Raw genomic sequence first — 24187 nt, 5'->3', positions numbered from 1 at the left:
GCTACAGTGTTCTCTAGTCCACGTACACTATAGACCGGGTCCGTTCTGACGTAATTTACAATAATCTAAGATCTCATCTAAAAAAGCTAGCCGAAAGGTATTTTTTGAATTTCTTAATTCTATTTGAGTACCTAAGATCTTTTTGGTGAATAACCAAGATAAAACTAAACACATGCCCGTGTGCGTCCTCATAGTCATGCCGGTCTTAAGCACTAAAGCATCTTCCTAATCCCCTCAACAAATATTCAATTGCCTTGAAGCATCATACTCTCACAGGGATTCTGGTGTAGCCTTCCTCCATCAAAGCATCTGAGACCCGTGCAGGGCGCCATTGATGAATCAATGCTAGAATTATCTAGGATCAGGGTCCATCTCAACTATTGGTGACACCACTTACCACATTGAATAATGGGCAACCGATGTGTGGACTGACAAGAAGCACCACCTAAAGGACCCATCTGGATGTCGTCATATTGATGCCATCGTAGGCCATCGAACCATCATTTTGGTAAAATGCAAGGTACACAAGGATGCCACTGTCCCCAAGTCTCAACAAGCTCCATAATATGATACAGGTTCTCAGTTGGTTTAACCAGGCCGGTATTAGAGAAGAAAAAAAAAAAAAAACAAGCATCACATTAATTCAGGCCCCAACTTGGGCCACAGACATGCAAATTTTTCATTGTAACATCGTTAATGTTGTTGAAATAGCAATTACATTCACTCATCTGACGAAGAGAACAGGAAAAAAAATCTTGACTTGCTATGAATTAATGAGAGAGTTCATTAGAATAGTCCAGGCCATGCTCTTAGACTGCATCATTGGTCATATAAACTCCATGCATGCAGCTTCCTGACTCTCCAACTCCCAGAGAGTCTTACCTCACTTACGCCTGCATTTGCCACCCATTTACTCACTTACGTAAGCCACATAACAAATACTCCTATTACATCAATTACATGCATTGTGCTGAGGTCGAAAAGTGACAGTATTTCTTCTTAGAGGTATTGTCCGCTTTGGGCGCGTCGTGTGCTATGGCTTTGTCCCACAAAAGGACCTCTGAAGAGAAAGGAGTCACCCCCCATTTAAGGCACAACCCTCTTCGTCACTCAAGCAGTATGGGACTAAATTCCGAGATTCGCTCCCCCCCAACGTAGCCTCTCCTAACGGAGAGGGCTGTGATTCTACCTTACGGTTTTACAGGATCGAGGAGGTTTCCCACAGACGGCACTAGCTGTTGAGGCCAAAAAGTGATTGTGTTTTCTCTTAGAGATATTGTCCGTTTTGGGCGCGTCGTGTGCTACCCTCACGGCTTTGTCCCACAAAAGGGCCCTCTGAAAAGAAAGGAGTCACCCTCCCTTCCCATTTAAGGCACAGCTCTCTTCATCACTCAAGCAGTACAGGATTTATCTTGCATATACTATTTGAAGACTGCAGCCTTGTTGGATCTTTGGACCCCTTCTTTCCAGCCAAATTAGATTGAACGAGTGCATGCGTCGTGCTGCTTTTCCCATCCGACCATGCCGGCGGACACATAATTTAGATAGATTCTGGCATGTATTTCATGCTGTCATCTTCTAATGTTGCTTTAATAATCCTCAAGGGGAATAATGAATGGAGATGGCAGCTCTGGAGATAAGTACTAGAAAAGAAGATGATGACATGAGCGAGAGCAGTAATCCACGTCGATCGGTACAGAACAAAATGGTGGATCCCATGCGAAGTTCTTAAATAATTTGCAAATCCTGTTCTTGGGCAAAACTCATGATCAATTGTTGCAATTACTTATGTGGATAGATGATGAAATAATGAGATGCCATGCTAATACCATATGGCATTGCCAGTTTTTGATATCTTTTCCCATGAATAACTTCCCTTAGTTGTTTAATGGGAAAACTCTCCCTTAGCGGTTATGATTACATTTGAATGGATTGGAACCAAAGCTTGACGGAGGGAGTATCAAAGCGAACTTGGCTCATAGCCTATGTAGACTAGGGAACACTGTAGCACGGGTTGATAGAGACTGACCATGGGTCGATCGTGGTTCTTGTGATTAGATTTGAGTGGATTTGAATCCTTATCCTGACGAGGACGTCAGGGCTTGAATAGGGAGAATATGCTAGGACTCGTGTGGGCATGTGTTTAGTAATTTGAAGCTTTGGGCTTACGATATGAAGCTTGCAATCTAGGGACTTACTATTGATTTATGATTCAACTAGGAACCTTAGCATAACCTTTGCTCAGCATTTATCTTGTAAATTGGAGACTTTCAAGTAATTTATGATTAAACTAGCAATCTCTTACTTTCCCCACATACTATATAATTTCCTCTCTCTTTTTACAGCTGATATAACATAGCAGCCACGTAGGCCACAAGATACAAACCAATGGGCTCAATCTCTCGCTGCCTCAACCTTTGGGCTGAGCTGCTGGTTGGGAGGGCCCAGTCGACCCCAAATGTCACGAGCCCACAAAGGGACTCAAGTTACAAGGCAAAAGGCCCAGCCCGTTATGTCACCAAACGCCCCAGCCCAGCCAACTATCCTCTCATCAGATTTTAAAGGGGAAAATCCAATCCCTAGGCTCACATCTAAAAACCTATTTTCTTATAATTACTAAGTTCATTCGAATATGAAGTCCAATCCTCGAAATATAATGCCTACTCTTCTTATTTTTTTTACCACTTAAGGCTTCGAGATATTTTCAAAATCGAGACATCTCTCTAGGACATGCTATCATTCGTTTTATTTATTCAACCATTTCATTTTTACTGAGGTCAGTATTAGCCAGATTAGTTAACATTTATATATTTTGATGCAATAATAAGATATTGTTTGTAACAAATAGTTTTGTCAGTTGATTAATTGATCATATTTTACTCATGAAATGGGTTGCAAAAATGTCTGCGATCAAGTAAATAGTTCTACGGACGGATGGATCGAATCGACAATGGAAAAGTTTGTATAAATTATATATTTTGTCACCAGTTTTTGGTTACATAATAGATCAAAAATATTCTGATATTTTTATTAAGCGGGTCAAAATCCATACTTGAACTTGATTATTTTATTAAACAACTAACCTGATCCAATTTACAATGGATAGAATTATATTAAATAGGTCACATTCCTACTGACCATTTTGAGCCATAACACAGCCCAATATAGAACTCGTATAATACTTGATAGCTAATAAATCAAAAAGGATGCGTGGCTACATGAGATTAATACGACGTCTTCATCTCCTTCTCCTCTTATTGCCGGTGCCGGAGAAGAAACAAAAAAAACCCTCACTCGGGGTGCATTTTCGTTACTTTAATATTCATAGAATTAAATTACTTATAAATTATTATTTCAGCAGTTCATTTTGATGTAAGTTTTGCTAGTTCTTTCTTTCTTTTTATTCCTTTGTTTCAGGGTCTATAATGCAACATGCTTATATAATCTAACAAGTACATGGTATATGTGCTTGAACTAATGGCATCAACCTGCACTCTGTGAGATATGGATTTGGTGGGTGAAAGCTTGCATGCGCTCTCCAGCGTCCTGCAAACTCTTGGTCACTCCAAACCATTGGCATGTTGAAGCTCATGTTCTCATCAAAATTTCTCTGGGATTCAAATCTAGCTACATCAACATCAAAATTAAGGATATAAATGATAACCAAGAACTCTATAATTCGTTCCAACTATTTTAAAATAGTCAAGTATGCATCCAAATCAGGCTTTCGATAATTTAATTAGATCAAATTTAAATTCTATATAGAGGATTCGATTTACTGTACAATCGGATTTAGATTTAGCTATATGTGAATCCCAAAAATGAATAAGTAAACACTCAAAAAATAAACTATATATATATATATATATAATGTATAAATATAGGAGTATAAAGAAAATTAGCTGCAAGTTCTTCGTATTTAAATTTATACTTTTTTAGCGTACACGCTTTCTTTAATTTTGTTGCTTTCTACTTTAGTTCCAAATCCTCCACCAATATTTAGATGCAGTCAAATTAAATGTAAATAAAAAATTAAATTTATTTAAAAATAATATCTATTTTTTTCAAAACTATTCGCTCATTTCCATCCTGCATCATAAATATTATGAAAAAACTTAATTTTAAAAATTATCAACTTGCACCTCCTCTCTCTCCTTCTCCCCAAAAAAAATTAAAAATCTAATTCTGGTGTTTTGGATCTGAATTTTTTTTCTATTTTAATCCAATATTCAGAAATTTCTCTGGGGTCCAAATGCGGCTCTGAGGTTACCAGTTTGCCACCCTTGCCTAAAGGGTGGTTCTATATACACCCCCCCTATTGCTCAGGACACCCCCCAAAAATTAAAAAAAAATTAAATACTCTCTACACCCCCCCATTTGCTAAGGACACCCCTAAAAAATTAAAAATTCCTAAATTACCCCCCACCCTCCCCACCCCCTCACCTAAATTGCTCTCTACACCCCCCAAACCCCCCCCACCCCGCTCTTCCCCTCCAAAACACCCGCCGGCTTCTCCCTTCCGCCCAAAAAACCTCGCCTCAAGCACCTCGCCGGCGGCCAAACCCCCTCCGTCTCCCTTTGAACTGTTCCGCCCAAAGCACCTCGCCAACGCCCAAAACCCCCCCGTTCCCCCTTCTCTCTCTCGTCGTCGGCATTCTGTTCGGCTGCACAGAGCCGGACAGAACCCTTCTGTTCGGCTGCACAGTGCCGGACAGAAGCCTTCTGTGCGGCACTGTGCAGCCGAACAGAAGAGTTCGGTTGAGGGTTGCCGAACAGAAGGCTTCTGTTCGGCACTGTTCAGCCGAACAGAAGCCTTTTGTTCGGCGATCCAGTGCCGAACGGAGCACGAACCGTGAAAAAAAAAAATTTCGAAACAAGGTGGAACACGTACCTTTGCGGCCGATTCTTCGTCCCAAATCACTAGCTGCTTGTCCATGCTTCGAATGGGGCTTAAATCTCCTTCAAAGATCGCCTAAACGATGTAAATGGATCGAGAGGTTTAAGGGGGGGTTTGAGGGGTGTTTTTTTTTTTTCTTTTCAAAACGAAACGGAGGAGGAGGAAGGGGGGGTGTACTGAAAAAATTTCAAGGGCAATATGGTAATTACACTAAAGGTTAGTTTGGGTATTTTTTTTTTGGTTTTTGGGGGGGGGGGGGGGGGGGGGGGTGTCCTTAGCAATAGGGGGGGGTGTATATAGAACCACCCATGCCTAAACTATGCCAACCATAGAACTTTTTTCTCATTTTCCATAAAACCCCTCCCCTTATCTTTCGTAAATTACATAAATGCCCCCACGCCTCCGCTCCCGAGGCTCTCAAAAAATGGAAGCCCAATCCGCCATTTCAACCCCTCCAAAACCCTAACTCCAACCTAACGCCCCAGCCGAACGCTCACCGGAGCTCCGAGCTCGTCCATGGCGGCGAAGGCGGCGATCCTCGGGCGAGCCCACGCCCTCCTCCACAAAACCCTAAACCCCACTACCCCCCTGCGAGCCGCCATCTCCACCTTCCCCTATCTCTCCCAGGAGCCCCAGCTCCAGGAAACCCCCTCATCCTCCGCCACCGCTGCCGCCCCGCTCCCCCCGAACCCCTCTACGGGGAGCCCCTTCTACCAGGAGAACTGGCGCGTCCCGAACCCCAGCCCCGGCCTCGCCATCGGCGGCCAGTCCCTTGTCCCCATGGGTGGCTCCGCCGCCACCCGGATGATGGCCTTCTCCCAGACCCTCGATGTGGCCAGCCTGATGAACGTCTTTGCCGACTGGATGACGTCGCAGCGGTGGTCGGACCTTAAGCAGCTGTTCGAGTTCTGGATCCGTTCGCTGGATGCCGCCGGCAAGCCCAACAAGCCCGACGTCCACCTCTACAACCACTATTTGAGGGCCAATCTCATGATGGGGGCGACCGCCGGAGAGCTCTTGGATCTGGTGGCCCAAATGCAGGAGTACCAGATCGCGCCCAATACTGCCTCGTATAATTTGGTGCTCAAGGCCATGTACCAAGCTAGAGAGAGCGAGGCGGCGGAGAAGTTGGTCGACCGGTGAGATATAATAACCTCGCTTACCCGTACTCTATTGTCAGCAGTATTTTAGCGTTTGTTTTCTTTCTCTTGCTGCTTCTTAGGCGTCGCTTCTAAGGATTTCTTTTGATTTTATTTGATTGGGTTGCTGTTTATGATATTTCCAGCAATGCAATTCCTGTAAAGCTGAAGGCTTGGCTGTTTCAGGGCATTCCGTTTCATGATATTTACACTTGACAGTAAAGAAAAGTGGGGGGGGGGGGGGGGGGATGGCTCTTTTACTTTGTGCCTCCCTTTCTTTTGTCATGCTTTATGGTCTTGTGGGATTAGTTGATTGCTTTAGTTGTCGTTCCTCGCAGGGCCAGGTTATTTGGATTGAGTTTCTCTTGAATTCTTAACCACTTGTTTCAGTTTATGTTGTTCTCTAATTACTATTCAAGTGATCTCTTACCATGTATATGGAATGACCTAGGAGCTGAAGATCAACTTATTTTATTCTAGAAATGTTTTGATACGACTTCTGATATTATAATTGATTGTCAGCTTCAAGTTTCTTTAAAGATTTTGAATAACTTCTAGGTGGGATGCTTAGTTGCAATACATCTTGAATATTTAATATACATACATATATATGTATAGAGAGAGAGATACTTAGTTGTAGTACTTCTTGAATATTATATATATATATATATATATATATATATATATATATATATATATATATATATATATATAGAAAGAAAGAGATGCTATTATGTGTTCGGGTGGACTAGGAAATCAGTTTCTCATCATCAAAATGAGTGATAGGCCATTCAAATCGAGATCCGAACCGTTGAACATGATCTACATTTTGAAAAAAAATGTGAAAGCTAAAATTCATTGGTAGTCTCTAACCCAATCGTCAAGTATGTGTCAGAATAGATGATTTTAATAGTATGATACAATGTTTTATTATGATCTAATCATCAAAATCTAGTGAATATAAATATACCCATGTTTTATAGATCATGATCCATAAAGGGAAATTTTAATCAATGCACCCTATCATATATTTTACTATATCATTGCAATTGATACCATTTATTTTTGTATTGGTTTAATGCAAAAGTTAGGAATCATCAAAATATACAAATTTTGATTTTCTAGGCCCTTTTTTGCTGTGTAGATAATGTTCAGTGGTTGAGATATTAAATTTGGATGACTTATCATTGATTCTGAAGGTGACATGACCAGTTTCCCAGTCCATCCAAGGTCATAATGGCATATATTTATATGCATACGTACATACATATATATGTACAAACATACACTCATTTTGTAAACTTTGCTTTTTACCTTGGGATGCTTCAGGGTACAAAACTTGATGCTATATGAAGTTGAGATCCGAAACTCGAATCAGCTTGTTCCTAGTACATTCTGGATGACACCAAAAGAAGTTATTTCTTAGATAAGATGGCAGTTGGGTCATAGGATGTTATGTGTCTAGTGTTGATATAAATATTTGTGATGTGGAATGGATTTACTCATTATACATCAATTGATAAATAATTATTGTGAAATAATAAAAGATAAAAAAATGAGAATAGGAAAAGGGTGAAATAAGTATGTTGGTGACCGATGAAAGCAGGGATGGAAAAGGTTTGAGTTAACATGTAATTTGACCTTCATGAGGGATCTATTCATCTGAGAGTTAGTTATGTCAGATGCAGTTGGGATCACAAGGGTGTTATGGCGTTGTCGTGCAATTAGTTTTTCATGATGGAATATGCTAGTAGGTGTTTTTTATGCTTGTCTGTACTTAGATGTAGCTGCTAGCTGGATTTGAGTGATGACTTTAGGCTTTATGGCCTGATAATTTGAATTAATGCAATGTTACTGGTTCGGATTGTTGTGTAAATCAAGCAGGATTATTCGTATTTATTGAGAGCATCATTTTGGGTGGTGCAATTTGTGCTGTCAAATTCTTTTGAGAGTAGTAAGTAATAACCAATAATAACCATATATTATCCTGGTTAATATTTTTGTTAAGGCAGATTAAACAAATGCATTCTTCTGAACTGTTGTTTGACAACTCACGTTCATGGATATCTTTATTTTCTGGCCATTGGGACTTGTTCTTCAAAATAAAAACTCTCCAATGTGGTTCTTCAAAAGATTTAAAATTATAAATCAAGAAATGTGTTCTTTACAAGATGTTGAGATGGGATATCAAAAGCTCGCACGCAGTAAACATTCAGATAGAGGACTTATAGTGGTGGGGTGTCATAAAGCTCATCATTGTGACCAAAATGAAGATGGATCATTTGGAATCCATTCAATAATGCAATCAGTTAAGAGCTGTTTTTTTGGAGGAATAATCAACAGAACATTTTGAATCCCATGAAAGCTTTGGATCCTTATGAAACTCTAGAACATTTGAGTGTGATATACTAAACGAGAGAGGACTCCATTGATCCTCCTGAGGAAGTAGAGGTACCATGTGATATTTTGCTACTTCACTTATTGGACATTGTACTCAGACAAGTAGATAAAACTGATTGAGAGCTTCATATTAGATGAGGGAGCCCAAGAATGAGAGATTGAATAATGTCTAGAAAATCATACTGCATCTTGGAGTTTTTATAATAATTCTTCTATCTGACAATGTCCATCAAATATCGATCATCTTCTTCTTTATATCCTGAATAATATAATAATTTGGAAGAAAATACAATATTATATAAAAACATGATTGCTTACTGACCGATATAAAATAAGTTAATAACTTATAGACACAATTCATCAAAATAAATTGCAATGCCAGTATGGGGACTTGTTTATGAATGATGACTGAGGCAAAGTCACTGTGTGCGGGTTTGAGCCATGATGCTCAGTATTTACTTGGGTAGCATGAATCATAAGTGGGAGAAAGGTTGACTTTAATTTATGATCGGTGAGGATTTATCTCTATTAAGGAAAAGCATGTTCAGATCCTATCAAAGTTGTTGTGGGAGAATTATTAGGACTTAGCAACCACAACAAGGAAGGTAATTCCTATTCAGTGGAACAAATTTGTGTATCAAGTTGAAGCATTTAGAATTTATTAACTCTCTCTCTCTCTTTTTTATTTTGGGTTAGCATGTGTATTTTACCTTTGCAAATGATTGTTTATTGTTTGACTTCAGGATGCTGCAGACAGGCACTTTGCCAGATGATGAATCATATAATTTGGTTATAGGCCTTCTGATTTTAATGAATCAGGTGGATTCTGCCCTAAAATATTTGGATTTGACCCTGAAATCTGGTTACATGTTGTCATCGAGTGTTTTCTCGGATTGTGTACGGAGCTGTGTTAATTCTGGGAGATTGGACATGTTGTCATCCATCATAGAGAAATGCAAGGTATCAACCAAGTTTGTTTATTTAGTTTTAAGCTTAAAAGTCTGATTGATGAAATGTTCCAGAACCTTTTGCGGGGTTGCTCTTCTATTTTACTGGATTTTGTACTCGCCCCACCAAATTGGTTGTTATCAATTTAACTTCCAATCTGTCATTGGTTTCATTATTTTTAGTTGCTTGTTTTGTTGATCTTGCAGACAACAGACCAAAACAAAGCCTTGTGCCCCAGCTGGAATTTATGCAACTACATTGCAGATGTTGCTTTGCAAGCCGATCATAGCAAATTGGCCTATTTTTCCTTGGAGTTTCTTGCTCGATGGATTGCTCGGGGTGAGAATGCTAGACCACCAGTTCTTCTGTCTGTGGATGAAGGGTTAGTTGTGTCAGCACTTGGTACTGTTGGTAGAACATATGACTCTACCCTTTTAGATGCTGCTTGGTCAATCTTGCGGCGTTCTTTGCGTCAAAAAAGAGCGCCAAATCCAGAGGCTTACCTTGCCAGGATATTTGCACATGCATCATTGGGAAATCTACAACGTGCTTTTAGTACCCTCAATGAATTTGAAAATGTATACGGGAATTCTGGGGAAGTTGATCGGGAGCTTTTCTCCCCTTTTACCTCTTTATATCCACTGGTTGTTGCTTGCTGCAAAAACGGCTTCTCAACATTGGACTCGGTATGGCTGTACTATAAGTTAAATTCTGTGTTGTGCTATCACAACTCGAGACTATTCTTAATAAAAAGGAATAGTCTTATATAGTTTTGGTGGCAGGCATTGTTTAATTTTATCACCATTCTTTTTGTATTTATTCACTTGCAAATGTATTTAATACGATAATAGAGTAAGAGCACAAGTAAGTTAGATCCATATATTTGATTTCAAAACTGTGTTCTATCATTTTCATTTTGTCTTCGTCATTTCTTCCACTGAGTTGTGAGTCATATGATACAACAAGACCCAGAGGAAATCAAGGATAACTTTCCTGTTGTTTATTGCAATAGAGAGACCTCAGTGACATTATAGATACCCTGGTCACGTATTTCTCCTTGGAAATAATTGATTTTCAGGTTTTAGGTCTGTTTATGCATTTAATTGCTATCTATAAAAACAAGTTTCTGATTAAATTCTTGTGAATTTTATGAACAACGATGAATTGTTCAGATTTTTTAGGAATTGTTTTTTCCTTTTATCATGATTTTTCTAATCTTTCTCACTCGACAATTTTTTCAGTCTAGAGTATTTCTCCATTTTGACTTTTGAATCATGAAGTAGTGCCTAATCTGAGTTTAACCTGATCCAAGACTGTTACTGATCACTTTGTCTACGCATTGACTGTTCCTGGAACCATTGCTGTTAAATGGTCAATTTATTTATTTTATATTTTATTGATAAATTACATTGTATTAACTCTTTTTGTCATGTAATTTGTAGGTTGCTTTTAGGTAGCTTCATGAATGAGTTTCTTTGTTAACTTTATTTGTTGGAAAAAAAATTCAGGTGTATATTCAATTGGAGAACTTGAGCCGCGCCGATCCCCCTTACAAGTCTGTTGCTGCTCTTAATTGTGTGATATTAGGTTGTGCAAACATATGGGATCTGGACCGGGCCTATGAGACTTTTGAGGCCGTCACTGAGAAGATAGGATTGGCACCTGATATACATTCTTATAATGCTTTAATGAGTGCATTTGGAAAACTCAAGAAGGTTAGCATGCCATTTAGCTGCTTTAGTTGCCACATCCAGTTAGTGAAAAGAAAAGGCTCTTTGAGATCTCAATTTTTGCATTTGTTGAACTGTTTTCTCTGAAAATTACGAGACGTTTTCTGTGGCAGACAGCTGAGGCTTCAAAAGTGTTTGAACATTTAGTAAGCTTAGGTGTGAAGCCAAATGCAACAACATATTCATTGCTTGTTGATGCACATCTTATAAATCGGGATCCAAAAGCTGCTCTTGCTGTAATTGATGAGATGGTACGGTCTCGCACTTTGTGTGCCACGTTGGCTTGTGATATGTTTCTGTTTGCACTTTCCATGAATCAACTAATGTTTTTGGGATGGTTGCTTATTGGACAGGTTGAGGCAGGGTTCACACCTTCGAAAGAGATGTTAAAGAAGGTGCGAAGACGCTGCTCTCGAGAATCAGATTTTGATAGTGATGAGCGGGTACGGTCTCTGGCTCAAAAGTTCAAGATCCGGATGGGTGGTGAATTTCGTAGAGAGATGCTCTACAACCTAGAGTACAGTGCTGACTATTAGAAAGAGGTAACTCTCTCCTAGTATCACTTCTGAGCTCATGAGTCTATTTGAACAACCATACCCTCCCCCCTCTTTCCCTTCTTTTCCCTCTCTTTGATCCAAGAGCTACAAATACTAACCACAACACAAGTCTTGGGAGACCAGGAACATGGTTGACAATACAACACCCAGCCATCTAGGCCACAACTGTTACTCAAACAAGCTGTTACCCAACAGTTCCATTTTCGTCCTAACTGAATCCGATTATTACATTGCATTTTATATTGGGTGCTCCCAATCATATTCGAAAGCCAATATGGGCAAGGTGAACACGCTTTATGTCAATTATTGTATTTGGTTTCAGCTAGCCAGTTTTCTTGCTAGCTTGCTTTAACTGCTGCATGGTTTTTTGATTCCTTTAAATATCAGGTCTTCAATCAAATTGCAAACTTATAATGTGGTTTTCTTTTTTTTTAATTTTTAGCAGGATGCTCAATCTGTTCAGCAGATGCTGGGGAAATGTGACCATCCCAGTTTGTACATTACTTTTTTTTGTAATCAATTTTGACCAATATTGTAGGAGAGAGGGTGTAGGGTCATAAACAAATTTTATCAGTCTGGTTCCCTTTTTAACTGTTTTCCTGCCTCTGAAGTTGTGGTGAACTTTTAGTAATTTATCTGGGTCATTTGCAAGAAACCAGATGCTAGGATTTCAGAATAAAAATTGATGTTTTGAAGATCAAAAGGCATCATTTGTTTAATAATTCCAAAGTGTTCTGCTTGTTCCTAATCATATACTCTTGAGTTTGTCCATCTCTCTATAATATTTCCTACATTTTGTATTACTGCACCGCGCATGCACAAGGATTATGACTCTGTAAGACTACATAATCTTTCAAAATCTTATGGCCGCTACATAATTTCTTGCTTTATTCAAGAAATGAGTTTGATACAATATCGACTGTATTGAGCAAAGATCTATCCAAGGTGTCCTGATAAAGCTCCTGATCCATCCAGTAGCTAGCTGAAGCCATCATATAAATTGCTGATCTGATTTGCCACCGGGTCCACGATCTAATAGAAGGCTGTGAAATTTTGTTATTTGGTTTTGTTTCTCAAACAGATCTGTTTCAACAATTCCTTGGCGATCTGTATAAGGTTTTAAATTCGGATCCATTTTTTCTTGGAATACAATGACTATCTCATCCCGTCCGTCCCGGCGGCAGCCATCTAGATACTGTTTGTTTATTTTTCTTCTTTTTTTTATTTCTTTTTCTTCCTTTTTTCCCCTTGTCTCTGTATTTATTTTTATTTTTTTTATTTTTTTTTTGCTTTGTCTTCATTTTTTTCCTTTTTTATTCTTTTTTTTTTCTTTCTTTCTCCTTTTTCTCCTTTATGGTTGGATTTTGCAGCTCTATCCTGTTCCAGTTTTTTTTTGTAAAATCTTATTGCAATGAGACAGGATGGCCAACACATCTCTCTTAAACATTGGTATCACAGAGTATGCTGCAACCGTTTCGCTTACGTGCTTAAACTTTAAGCAAGCAAGACAAAGCCAATTAACGCTTTAATGTGGAGCCGAGCAACATGGCCAGAGCAAACAAATGGATGAGAACCACCTGATGATGAAGTCTGGGACAATTTAAACCAGAACCATCCAAAACTGTCAATAAAAGGTTTCAATTATCAGCTCCTCTGATATTAGTAAAAGCTCCTTCCATTTAACAACTAAACCTTCTGTCTGCATTGTTTATTCTAATGGTAGCATCTAAAAAGCCACAGTTCATGGCAATTTGATGAAACTTCATCTGAACACTTCATAGTATTAAAATCAGTCGATAAATGTAACATTACTTGAGATTGTGATGTTATTGTTCCTTAAGCTTCAATCAATCCATTCATGGCTCTTCTCCTCCTGTCTCTGGTGGCCATCCTCTCTCCATATCTCAAGAAAATGTCCCCAAGATCCACCAACCCCACATTCCTCAACCTTTTCCCCACCTCTTCAAACATGGCCACTCCCTCCTCATTGGAGAACCAATGCAAGAACTTATTATAATCAAACCTCGGCACTTCCACCCCACCCCACATCATCCTCTCCACAAACTTGGTGGCCTCCAATGTCCTCCCAACCTTCACCAATCCACCCACAAAGATGCTCTCGAAGTTCACTAATGGGTCCCTCCCCTTCCTCCCCCTCTTCCCCAGATGCCCCTGCAGCAGCATAATGTAAGTGTGCATCATAGGCTCCACCCCTCTCCTTATCATCTCCCTGAACACCTCAGTTGCCTCCGCTGCTTTCCTTAGCCTCAACAAGCCCTTGATTAAACCATGGTATAAGCTTATATCAGGCTCTCCCACCCCTTCAAAAACTCTATACCCCTCTCTTATTCTTCTTCTGACCAAGAGCCCGTACACCAGAGCCCCCAGCGTGGCATTATCTTCCACCCCAACCCCTCTCTTCACCATTTCACCGAACAGCACATGAGCATGCGAAATCCTCCCTTCTTTGCACATCCAAGCGATCGCCACCCTGTAGGAAGGCAGCCCGAGATCGCTAAACCTCCGGGCTCTCATCGACTTGAACATCCTCATGGCATCCGCGAACCGGTTGTTCTTGAACAGGGTCGCCACGATCTCCTCGTATGACTCCACGTCCGGCTCGAGCCCCACGTCGACCATCTCGTTCCAGAGCTTGGAAGCCTCCACCAAGGCCCCAGCTTTGCAGAACCCGACCACCAGAAACCGATAGGTGGTCTCATCGGGGGCGATGAAAGGTCTCAGCTTTGCGACGACCGCCTTGGCAACATCCGCGAGCCTCCCTGCGCAGAGAGTTTCGACGACTTGATTCAGGGTCTCGACGTTGCAGAGGGAATGGTAGTTGTGGGAGTGGATGAGGTGGAAGAGCTCGGCGCACTTCTTGATCTCGCGGGCCTCGGCGAGGGAGCGGGCGGCGAGGCGGATGGTGCGGGGGGTGACGAGGCGGGCGGCGAGCATGTCGTGGAGGAAGGAAGAGAGGAGGCGGATGTTGCGGGCCTTGCCGAGGACGTCGAGGAGCTTGTTGGCGGTGACGGGGGTGTGGGAGAAGGAGTGGGAGTGGAGGAGGAAGAGGTGGAAGCGGTGGACGGGCTTCCAGGAGTAGGGAAAGCGGTTGCATACCTGGAGGAAGAGCTCGTGGGAGGGAGAAAGGTGGAGCTTTTGGAGGTGGGACTGGAATCTGGGGTCGGGGGCGTCTTGCTGCTGGTATAGGACGGTGCACAGGCGGAGGAGAAGAGCGGGGTCGATGGGGGACGGAGAGGAAATGGTGGTGGAGGTGGAGGTGGAGGTGGAGGAGCAGAGAGGTCGGAAATGGTGGAAGAGGAGGTTGGCGAGGGCTCGAGGAGGCATTGGAGAGAGAGAGGGGGGGGGGGGGGCATAAGGAAGGAGGAGAAAGGCTTCGAGGCTTTAGGCCTACGGCCGCCTTGGTGGCGAGCAAAGAAAAAGCACCTAAATTTTTTTTTTTAAAAAAAAAAGTTTTTTACATAAATATCCTCCTCAAATTTAAATTTATGTCTATTTTTCTCTGCTCTGGCTTTGAAGGCGAGCAGAGAAAAACAAAACTAAATAAAAAAATAATATTAATCATAATTTGAAAGAGAGAAAAAGTGGAGATGCAGGGGATCGAACCCTGTACCTCTCGCATGCAAAGCGAGCGCTCTACCATTTGAGCTACATCCCCATTGGCGACTGAAGAAGAGTAACTATATAAGTTGACTAGTTCATCGCAGAGAGAACAAGGGTCAGGTTGGGTCAAGTGAGTGGAATAGATTAGGATCTAATTTAGAACAAAGATGGTTACGTGTGAGCAGAATTGAGTTGGGTTTTAGTAACTGACCTGTGAGCGAGCTTGTATCATGAACTCCTAACCAGATGTCAGGTTATGTGCAGTATGAGTCAAGGTTGTTCTCTAGATGAGTGTAGTTTAGCATTTAAGTGTTGGTGTTCAAGATTGCAGTATGAAAATGGAAGCTCGGTAGTGTCTTTGTAACTCAGGAGATTGATGAAAAATATGGGCGACAGTTGATAAAATTATGCAAGGATTTGAATATCAGAATGAGGTTTCGTACTAGTTTTTTGCTGGAATGATATAGTACCGAGTGCTGATACATGATATAGGATTATATCCAATCCCGACACACCGGTACCAAAAACATGTTGGAAAGGTAGTATATCATTCATGCATGTCCCGTTTCGACAGTATTTGAAACCTTGTAATTACGCTTTAATTTTTTTCATACTCTAGAAGCATAGTTTGAACTGTCAGATTATGGTACTTTCTTTCCTCAAGTCCAGAGTCAGTTTGGGCCTAAGCTTGATGCAAAGTCGGAAAAAAGCTTTTCGGGCAGAACTTGGACAGGCATATGGCCCAGTCAGGCCCAACCCAATTCCAATCCTAGGTGTGTTATGTGCAGGTTAATTGAGTAGTGTTTACCAGTCCAACATTGGTGGGTCCAAAGATGTTTCCATGTGCACTAAAGCATTTTTCTTCTATTATTAATGGGGAATTAGGATCATGGCATATTAAGGGTCTATTTGGATGACTGAGCTGAAAATTCTATGGAATTTGTGGGTTGAGCTAGCACAATCAGTAAAATCATAAGATTATAGGCTATACTGAACCTATATTTATAATAACATAGGAGTGGTTTTGGAGTGGGCCAGCCCGAATCTCGCAACGAGGAAAACAAAAAGCCCAAAGTGTAAGAACTATTAATTTGATCGATTGAGGGTGATCTTTGTGCTGACTTGGGCTAAAACTTGGATAAGGCCCAAACTGAACACTGAACAGACAAAGATAGACACCAGACTGAAAGAGTTGAAGTTAGCCCAAGTTTGTGTTTTCCTTGTCCATCTTGGTTGAGCTTGAGCTAAATATGATCTACTCCTTGGAACCGAAGCAGTTGATTACTTTGTTTCCCTCTTACAAGCCCACATAGGACCTTTTTATCTTTTTCTTTCTTTTTTTAGAATAGAAAAAAATTCTTATCCCTTAAACTACCTATACCTACATGGCCTTCTACTTGGGCCATAACCCAGGTCTAAGATAGACCGAGCCATTGCTCGTGAAACCAAAAAATTAGTCTAATATCAAAATGAAAAGCCGACCATCTAGAACCAAGCTACGCACCTCTTGGACAAGAGAGAGGTCGGTACTATCCGAACTAAGATTCAGTGATAATTAGAGACTATTCCATGCTCAAAAGACTCGTCGATCTTGGATGGACCCCAAGCAATTTGTATTTTCACTTCATTTGAATGTTTTATCCTTTGATTTGAGGCATTTCCAAAAGGTTAAGCAACAACATGCACCAAAATAAAGGCACTGTAGATTGACAGCAATTTCATGACAAGTGATATACATTCAGCTAGTAATACAACCGTTACTTTCATGAATAACACCTAGCCCTCTTTATAGGAAACATTATTCTTCAAATGTTAAACAATTGCTGCAGGCTTTTAAAATGGGAAACCTAAGCACGTAACAACATTAGTTGGAGAATATCATGGTATAAAGCCCAAGCGGAACCTTGACAAGAAACCTCTGCAAGTCAGCTCAAAATAATATCTTTCACTCCTTCCACGTGTCACCACCTTTCAATGCCTGCACTTTATTCCCTTGTCAGTTTTCTTACGTATCTCCACCTTCCATCACTTGAAGTCCCTCTTTTTGAACCTCATGCTTGAGAAGTGACTCCTCTCGAAAGCGATTTGAGTCAACTCAAAGCCTTTTAAATGATGAGAAAAGTAAAAAGAGTGAGAAGTGCGTACTAGGAAACGGTCCATTTGCCATTAGTTTACGGAGGCAAGTGTACATTTTAACCAAGAGAAGAAAAAAAAAAGGCAGTATCCATCTACATTCTTGGAGTCCCCCCCACACACACACTCATTGGCATGTGACTCCGTAGTCTATAGTATATCCTTTTCCCAACACAACAGAGCTGAGTCAGAGAACAAAACTGATGACACGTAATCTAATGATTTCCACTTTTAGCTGCAAAGTACGGAACGAGAAAGATCCTTGCCTCGTTGTGCGGCCACCACGTGTCATTGGTCCTGTCTCCGTGGATGTCCTCTTCTTTTAAGGTAGGCCATCAGCGTTCCAAGTTTTGGAGGATGTGATGGAACAGAGCCAAGTTAGGGTGGTGACGTGATAAAAATAAATGCAGACACCCACAAGCGAGGAAGAATTTTGCCCTTTTGTCAGCTACAATGGTTGGGGCCAGTTCTGGACAGTGAACTCTGAACTCCTGCAGCTCCGGTGAGAATGGAAGGGTCTTGGTTGGCTGCTTCCCGAATAAGATATGATTTCATGAGCTTTATGGTCTTAAGATATATCATGGTCCCAAAAGAATTAAGTATTGGAAGGACATGAGCCAGGTGCGAGCAGAATGTTCATGCATTTGTATGCATAGGTTAAAAATAAAGCAGTACATCTTGGAAAATCCAACAAGGATAGTTAATAAAGGTGCTAGATGTAAGGATTATACAAGAGTGGCAAAACTATGTGACAGAGGCAACACACGATAAAGCCTCAATATTTGGATCTCGAGCGATCCATTCTATTTTGTGCTAAACGAACATACATGTATCATCCTATTTCTTATCTTGGATTGAGAAATTTGTGAATTGCATCCTTCATATATGTATATACCAATGGCCTCCATCCACATGAGAGTTTTGGATACATTTTAATATCATAAAGTAGAATAAAGTATAACATGGTGTAAGTTGATTTGGTTGATAGCATCTACATCAATTAATGAAGGTTTTTTGAATAGTTGGGAAAACTACGATTGAATATGATATAAGCTATAATAATGCTTCATTATATGCAAGCTAAAAATGATAGCTGGTAAAGCACATTAGTTTTAATCAAATTTTTAACATATTTTTAGACGTGCATTAATATTATGACAAAAGAGAAATGGATCTAACAGACTTTGAACCTCTATAGTGCATGTTTTGTACAACAGAGGATTGTACAAACCTTGGATAGCCACCAGGTCATTCATCTTGGACATGGATGATTGTCACGACTCTTGAGAATATAGAGACCATCCATCTCTAAAATGGATGGCATGGTAGGTACTCCAGGATGTACAACCGTCTACAATGCAAAACACGTAGCATGGAGGATCCTGATTTGGAAACATGATGCATTTTTGTGACACTTGCATATGTAGTTGAAAAAAAAGTTGATGAAGGCAACTAGAATATCTGGATAAGGATATGCAAGGATAGTGCCTTGTGAGATTTTAAACATAAGCTACTTGAAAATTTTGCATGAGAGCTATGTAATATTCATACTTGTTGAAGCATAGTAACTGTTGCAGCTAGCAAAGAGCTTGGTTTCTATTGGATCCTTTCTTTTTCTTCCTTTCTTTCTTTTTGTCAAGTATTTCCTATTAGATCTTTATTGCATATATTGTTTGTTTTTTACCACTATAGGTTAAAAATTGCTTTGCTTATTTGGTTTGACTATTTCGTGATTTATTGAGTTCTTTGCACAAAATACTCATCCTAGGATAATTACCGATCCATATAATATAGCTATGGCCTACTTTTTGAAGGGAATATAATCTCACAACATCATAAGATGAAACAATTGATACCTCCTTCATTCGAAAATGTTTCTAGGATCAAATCATCTTAGGACAATTTATGGTTTATGATTTCTAGAGATTTTGGAGGCTTTTGTATGCTTCTTTTATAAACTTGTCAAGTCAATCTGGAAAATTATGTGATAATCAAAATATGATGAACAAAGCATTGGCGTCATGTCTTAGCTTCTCTTTTGTCTAGATCATATAATTAGATCTATTGCATTTATATTGGAGTTGAAAGGGATGATAAGGCATAGACACGAACTTATGAATAATAAATTCATTTGCGAATAGATGATGTTATGGGGGAATTGAGCCGCCATGCCCCACGTGATCGGCACGCGTATCCAGGAAAGCTACAGCTGCCCTATGATCAGCACTCCGACCCCGAGTCGGACCTCCTCGGCTCCGCAGCCCGACCCCGGGTCGGCTGCCCTATGATCCAGCACTCCGACCCCGAGTCGGACCTCCTCGGCTCCGCAGCCCGACCCCGGGTCGGCTGCCCTATGATCCAGCACTCCGACCCCGAGTCGGACCTCCTCGGCTTCGCAGCCCGACCCCGGGTCGGCTGCCCTATGATCCAGCATTCCGACCCCGAGTCGGAGATCTTTTGATAACGACAGGCTATTCTCCAGAGGCACGCCGCGGCCTCCTGCTCCACTACTCCCTGCAACGGCTGTACCCGATGCTGCCCACGATCTCCTGTATCAACCGTACAAAGCGGAGCTCCACTACGCCCTGCCATGACCGTACCCAGCGCTGCTCCACGACGCCCCGTAACGGCCATGTCAGTGGCCATTCTATCGTGCCCCACGACGACAAACCCCCCTGAGAGACCTCCCAGCCAGGTATATACGCGGCTGGGGGGAGAAGGGGGGGTAAGCAATACCTCCCAGAGCACTCTCTCCCACTTGTGATTATCATCTCTCCTCCTCCAATCTCCTCTGACTTGACCGTCGGAGGGCCATCACCACCCGGGTGGTGGTGCAAGGCTTGTTTGCAGGTTCCTTGGCGGAAGGTGGAGCGCAACCAGCACCAACCAAGACAACTCAGGCGGAACCCCGTTCACACCGTCGTGTCAATCGTTCTCGGTTTGGACCACCAGCAACAGTTGGCGCTAGAGGAAAGGACGAATCTCAGAACGATCGTAATGGCACGGCGAGGTGGTCGCGGAGCTTCCAATGCTTCCGGTCGCGGAGCCTCTCGCGCCTCTGGCCGGGAGGCTGCTGCGTCCCCAACACACTCTCAGCAGCATTCCACCGCTTCTCCTCCCATTCAGACGGTCGAACCTGCTCAGTTCGACCAGCTAGCCCAGCAGGTTCGCACCCTCGCGGAGGCAGTGCAGAATCTGCAGGGTGTGATCTCTCGGGTGCCGCAGCGGGCTCAGGAGCCGCTGCTCCCCGAGCACTCGCCTCTTCCTCACAACCCGCGCTCCTTCCTCTCCCATGGAGAGGAGCGCCGGCGCGGGGAGGATTCTCGAGTGCGGTCCATTCTGCCAGGACCTTCTCATCGGAGCTGCGCGGGGTACGAGAGGCGGACCCGGGCGCGTTCTCAGACACCCCAGTCCTCGAGGGGCCCGCACTCCAGTCGGTCCCCCTCGCGCCGCTCCTTGTCTCCCACCCACCGGTCGCGCTCCCTGGACCGGCGGGTGGACGATCTCCACAGACAGCTCCAGGTCCTGAAGGGCCACTCCAAAGATCCCTTCGCCGACTTGGAAATCTCCTCCCAGCCGGCGCTTGCCTCAAGGATCCTGCGAACCCTAAACCCGCCGGGGTTCAAAATGCCGGCGATCGAACCCTACGACGGGGCGGCGGACCCACGGGACCACGTGGAGAGTTTCAGGACTCTTATGCTCCTCCATGGAGCATCGGATCCTCTCCTCTGCAAGGCCTTCCCGGCGACCCTCCGCGGCCCGGCAAGGGCGTGGTTCGCCGGCCTGGAGGCTAATTCCATCCAGTCCTTCCACCAGTTCACCCGTCTCTTCATCAGCCATTTCGCCGTCAGTAGCCGGCGAAGACTGGTCTCCGACTCCCTCTTCGATGTCCGGCAGAACGAGGGAGAGAGCCTGCGGGATTATCTCACCCGCTTCAACAAGGCAACACTGGAGGTCCGGAATTTGAGCCAGGAGGTGGCTCTCTCAGCCCTGAAGCGAGGCTTCCGGAAGGGCAGACTCACCTTCTCCCTGGACAAACGCCTGCCGCGGAGCTTCCCGGAGCTGTTGTCTCGGGCAAACCAGTATGCAGACGCCGAGGAGGCAGCCTCCCACCGGAACAAGGAGGCCGCCGAGGCCCCTCTAAAGCCCGGGAAGAAAAGGCGAAAAGAGGCACCCCAGAGGAGGAGCCCGACGCCTCAACGCCGGCGCAGAAGCCCGTCACCAGCAAGGAACCACGGCGCCACACGCCCTCGTTCTCCGCACCGACGCTTCAACCGGTACACCCCACTCCGGGCCCCCCGGGCCCAGATCCTCATGGAGGTCAAGGGGCGGGAGGACCTCCCGGTCCCGAGGCAGATGAAGAAGATCCCTGGGAGGAAGCCTTCTCGGGCGTACTGTGAGTACCACCGAGACCACGGCCACGATACCGAAGACTGCTTCCAGCTTCGGGACGAGATCGAGGCTCTCATTCGCCGAGGGCGTCTCGGTCGATATGTAAACGACCGACGTCCCCCCGCAGACCCGCGTCCAGCCGACCCGGCCCCTCAGGAGCCTCGGGAGCAGAATCGACCCGTTGCGGGAGTGATCCACACCATCACTGGGGGCTGCTCTCGGCCCGTGAGGAACGCAGGGGGCTCGGCGGAAGTATCAGGAGTGGCCGTCGCGAAGAGGCAGCGGGTCGGAAATGTAATCACTTTTTGTGATGAAGATGTAAAGGGGGTTCAGACTCCCCACGATGACGCCATGGTGATCTCTCTCACTATGGCGGACTATGATGTAAGGCGTGTTCTTGTGGATAGTGGAAGCTCAGCTGATATTTTGTATTACGAGGCCTTCCAAAAGATGGGCTTTTCCCGACAATTGTTGCACAAAACATCCACCCCCCTCATAGGATTCACTGGAGACGCTATCTCGGCCGAAGGTGTCATCGAGCTGCCTGTGACTGCGGGCATTGCACCCGCAGAAGCCACGGTGCGGCTCGGGTTCTTGGTCGTCCGTGTTCCCTCGGCCTACAACGCTATCCTCGGACGACCCGGACTGAACGCCCTTCGCGCGGTGGTTTCTACCTACCATTTGCTCATGCGGTTCCCCACAGCGGCCGGGATTGGAGAGGTCCGAGGTGACCAGCCGACCGCACGGCAGTGTTTCCTAGCAACTCTCAAAGGGAAGAAGCCCATGGAGGCCCTAAGCGTCGAGTCACTTGACGCCAGAGACGAAGTGGCCTTGCGGCACGGGGAGCCGGCCGAGGGCGTAATCGAAGTTCCCCTCGAAGAAGGCCGCCCGGACCGCACGGTCCGGGTCGGTGCCAACCTCGACTTGGAAGCTCGGCTCCGGTTAGTGGAATTCCTCCGAGCCAATGCAGATGTGTTTGCCTGGTCGGCGGTCGATGTACCTGGGATCGACCCGGAGGTCGTTTCTCACGCCCTCAACGTCGACCCGACCCACCGACCAGTAAAGCAAAAGAAGAGACACTGTGCCCCGGATCGGATCCGGGTGGTCGACCAGGAGGTAGACAAACTCTTGAAGGCAGGTTTCATAAGAGAGGTGAGCTACCCCGAGTGGCTGGCAAACGTCGTACTTGCCCGGAAGGCGAGCGGGAAGTGGAGGATGTGCGTCGACTACACCGACCTGAACAAGGCGTGCCCCAAGGATAGCTTTCCGCTTCCACGGATAGACCAACTGGTCGACGCGACTTCCGGATATCAGCTACTGTCTTTTATGGACGCCTTCTCCGGCTACAACCAAATAATGATGGCTCCACAGGACGAGGAGAAAACTGCCTTCATAACAGACCGGGGGCTGTACTGTTACAAGGTAATGCCCTTCGGTCTGAAGAACGCTGGCGCCACTTACCAGCGCCTCGTCAATAAAATCTTCAAGGAGCAGATCGGCCGGAATATGGAGGTGTACGTGGACGATATGCTGGTAAAAAGCCGCCATGCAGACCAGCACATTGCAGATCTGGAGGAGACTTTCACCACCTTGCGAAAGTTTCGCATGAAGCTAAATCCAGCGAAGTGCGCTTTTGGTGCTTCGGCCGGGAGGTTCCTCGGTTTCATTGTCAACCAGCGCGGGATCGAGGCCAACCTGGACAAGATCAAAGCCATCCAAGATATGTCCCCTCCGACCAAAGTGAAGGAGGTTCAGGAGCTCGCTGGAAGGGTCGCCGCGCTCGGACGATTTGTGGCAAAGTCGGCCGAACGCTGCCAACCATTCTTCAAGGTGTTGAAGCGCCCAAAAGACTTCCTCTGGACGGCCGAATGTCATGCGGCGTTCGACCAGCTCAAGGAGTACATGGCGTCTCCTCCCCTGCTGTCCAAGCCGCAAGAGGGGGAGATGCTCTACCTTTACCTGGCGGTCTCCCCAACCGCAGTCAGCGCAGTACTGGTTCGGGAAGAGGCAAGACTTCAGAAGCCTGTATACTACATCAGCCGAGTCCTCCGGGATGCCGAGACGCGGTACACGAAGGCTGAGAAGATCGCCTTCGCGCTGCTGACTGCGACCAGGAGGCTTCGCCCCTATTTCCAGGCTCATTCTGTCACCCTTTTGACCGATCAACCACTGCGGCAGATTCTCAGCAATCCAGAGAATGCGGGACGGCTGGTGAAGTGGGCAGTAGAACTTGGTGAGTTCGACATCCGCTACCAGCCCCGACCAGCCATCAAGGCCCAGGTGCTCGCGGACTTTCTCGCTGAGTGCACTGTGCAGGAGGCGGAACCTAAGCCGCCGGAGACACCCAGCCTCGATCTCCCGATCTGGACG

At 44.2% G+C, this 24187-nt stretch overlaps 2 protein-coding genes and 1 non-coding gene across 4 annotated transcripts; 1 reads left to right on the top strand and 2 right to left on the bottom strand.

Moving 5' to 3' along the window:
• The first annotated feature begins 5221 nt into the window (after positions 1 to 5221).
• LOC103709240 (pentatricopeptide repeat-containing protein At1g26460, mitochondrial) lies at positions 5222 to 12393 on the top strand. Of its 2 annotated transcripts, none has more exons than XM_039127536.3 (7): positions 5222 to 6036; positions 9180 to 9396; positions 9591 to 10070; positions 10893 to 11099; positions 11228 to 11365; positions 11468 to 11656; positions 12117 to 12393. In XM_039127536.3, exons 1-6 carry the CDS (start codon positions 5414 to 5416, stop codon positions 11648 to 11650), a joined length of 1848 nt encoding a protein of 615 aa, XP_038983464.3. In that variant the 5' UTR covers positions 5222 to 5413; the 3' UTR covers positions 11651 to 11656; positions 12117 to 12393. The 2 variants fall into 2 exon arrangements, with proteins under 2 accessions (XP_038983464.3, XP_038983465.3); XM_039127537.3 differs by having other exon boundaries at positions 12114 to 12393.
• A 932-nt stretch (positions 12394 to 13325) lies between these two features.
• LOC103709239 (Pentatricopeptide repeat (PPR) superfamily protein) lies at positions 13326 to 15060 on the bottom strand. The gene has a single exon (XM_008794490.5). It carries the CDS (start codon positions 15014 to 15016, stop codon positions 13508 to 13510), a length of 1509 nt encoding a protein of 502 aa, XP_008792712.4. The 5' UTR covers positions 15017 to 15060; the 3' UTR covers positions 13326 to 13507.
• A 214-nt stretch (positions 15061 to 15274) lies between these two features.
• TRNAA-UGC (transfer RNA alanine (anticodon UGC)) lies at positions 15275 to 15347 on the bottom strand. The gene has a single exon. It is a non-coding gene; the product is annotated as a tRNA-Ala (tRNA).
• Positions 15348 to 24187: the final 8840 nt, after the last annotated feature.

This window comes from Phoenix dactylifera, chromosome 7, assembly GCF_051530095.1.
Source record: "Phoenix dactylifera cultivar Ajwa chromosome 7, Ajwa_hap1_PhDact_Kaust_v1.1, whole genome shotgun sequence".
Taxonomy (NCBI): Eukaryota; Viridiplantae; Streptophyta; class Magnoliopsida; order Arecales; family Arecaceae; genus Phoenix; species Phoenix dactylifera.
The sequence above is the reverse complement of the archived record's forward strand: the minus strand, read 5'-3'. Positions and strand labels throughout refer to the sequence as shown.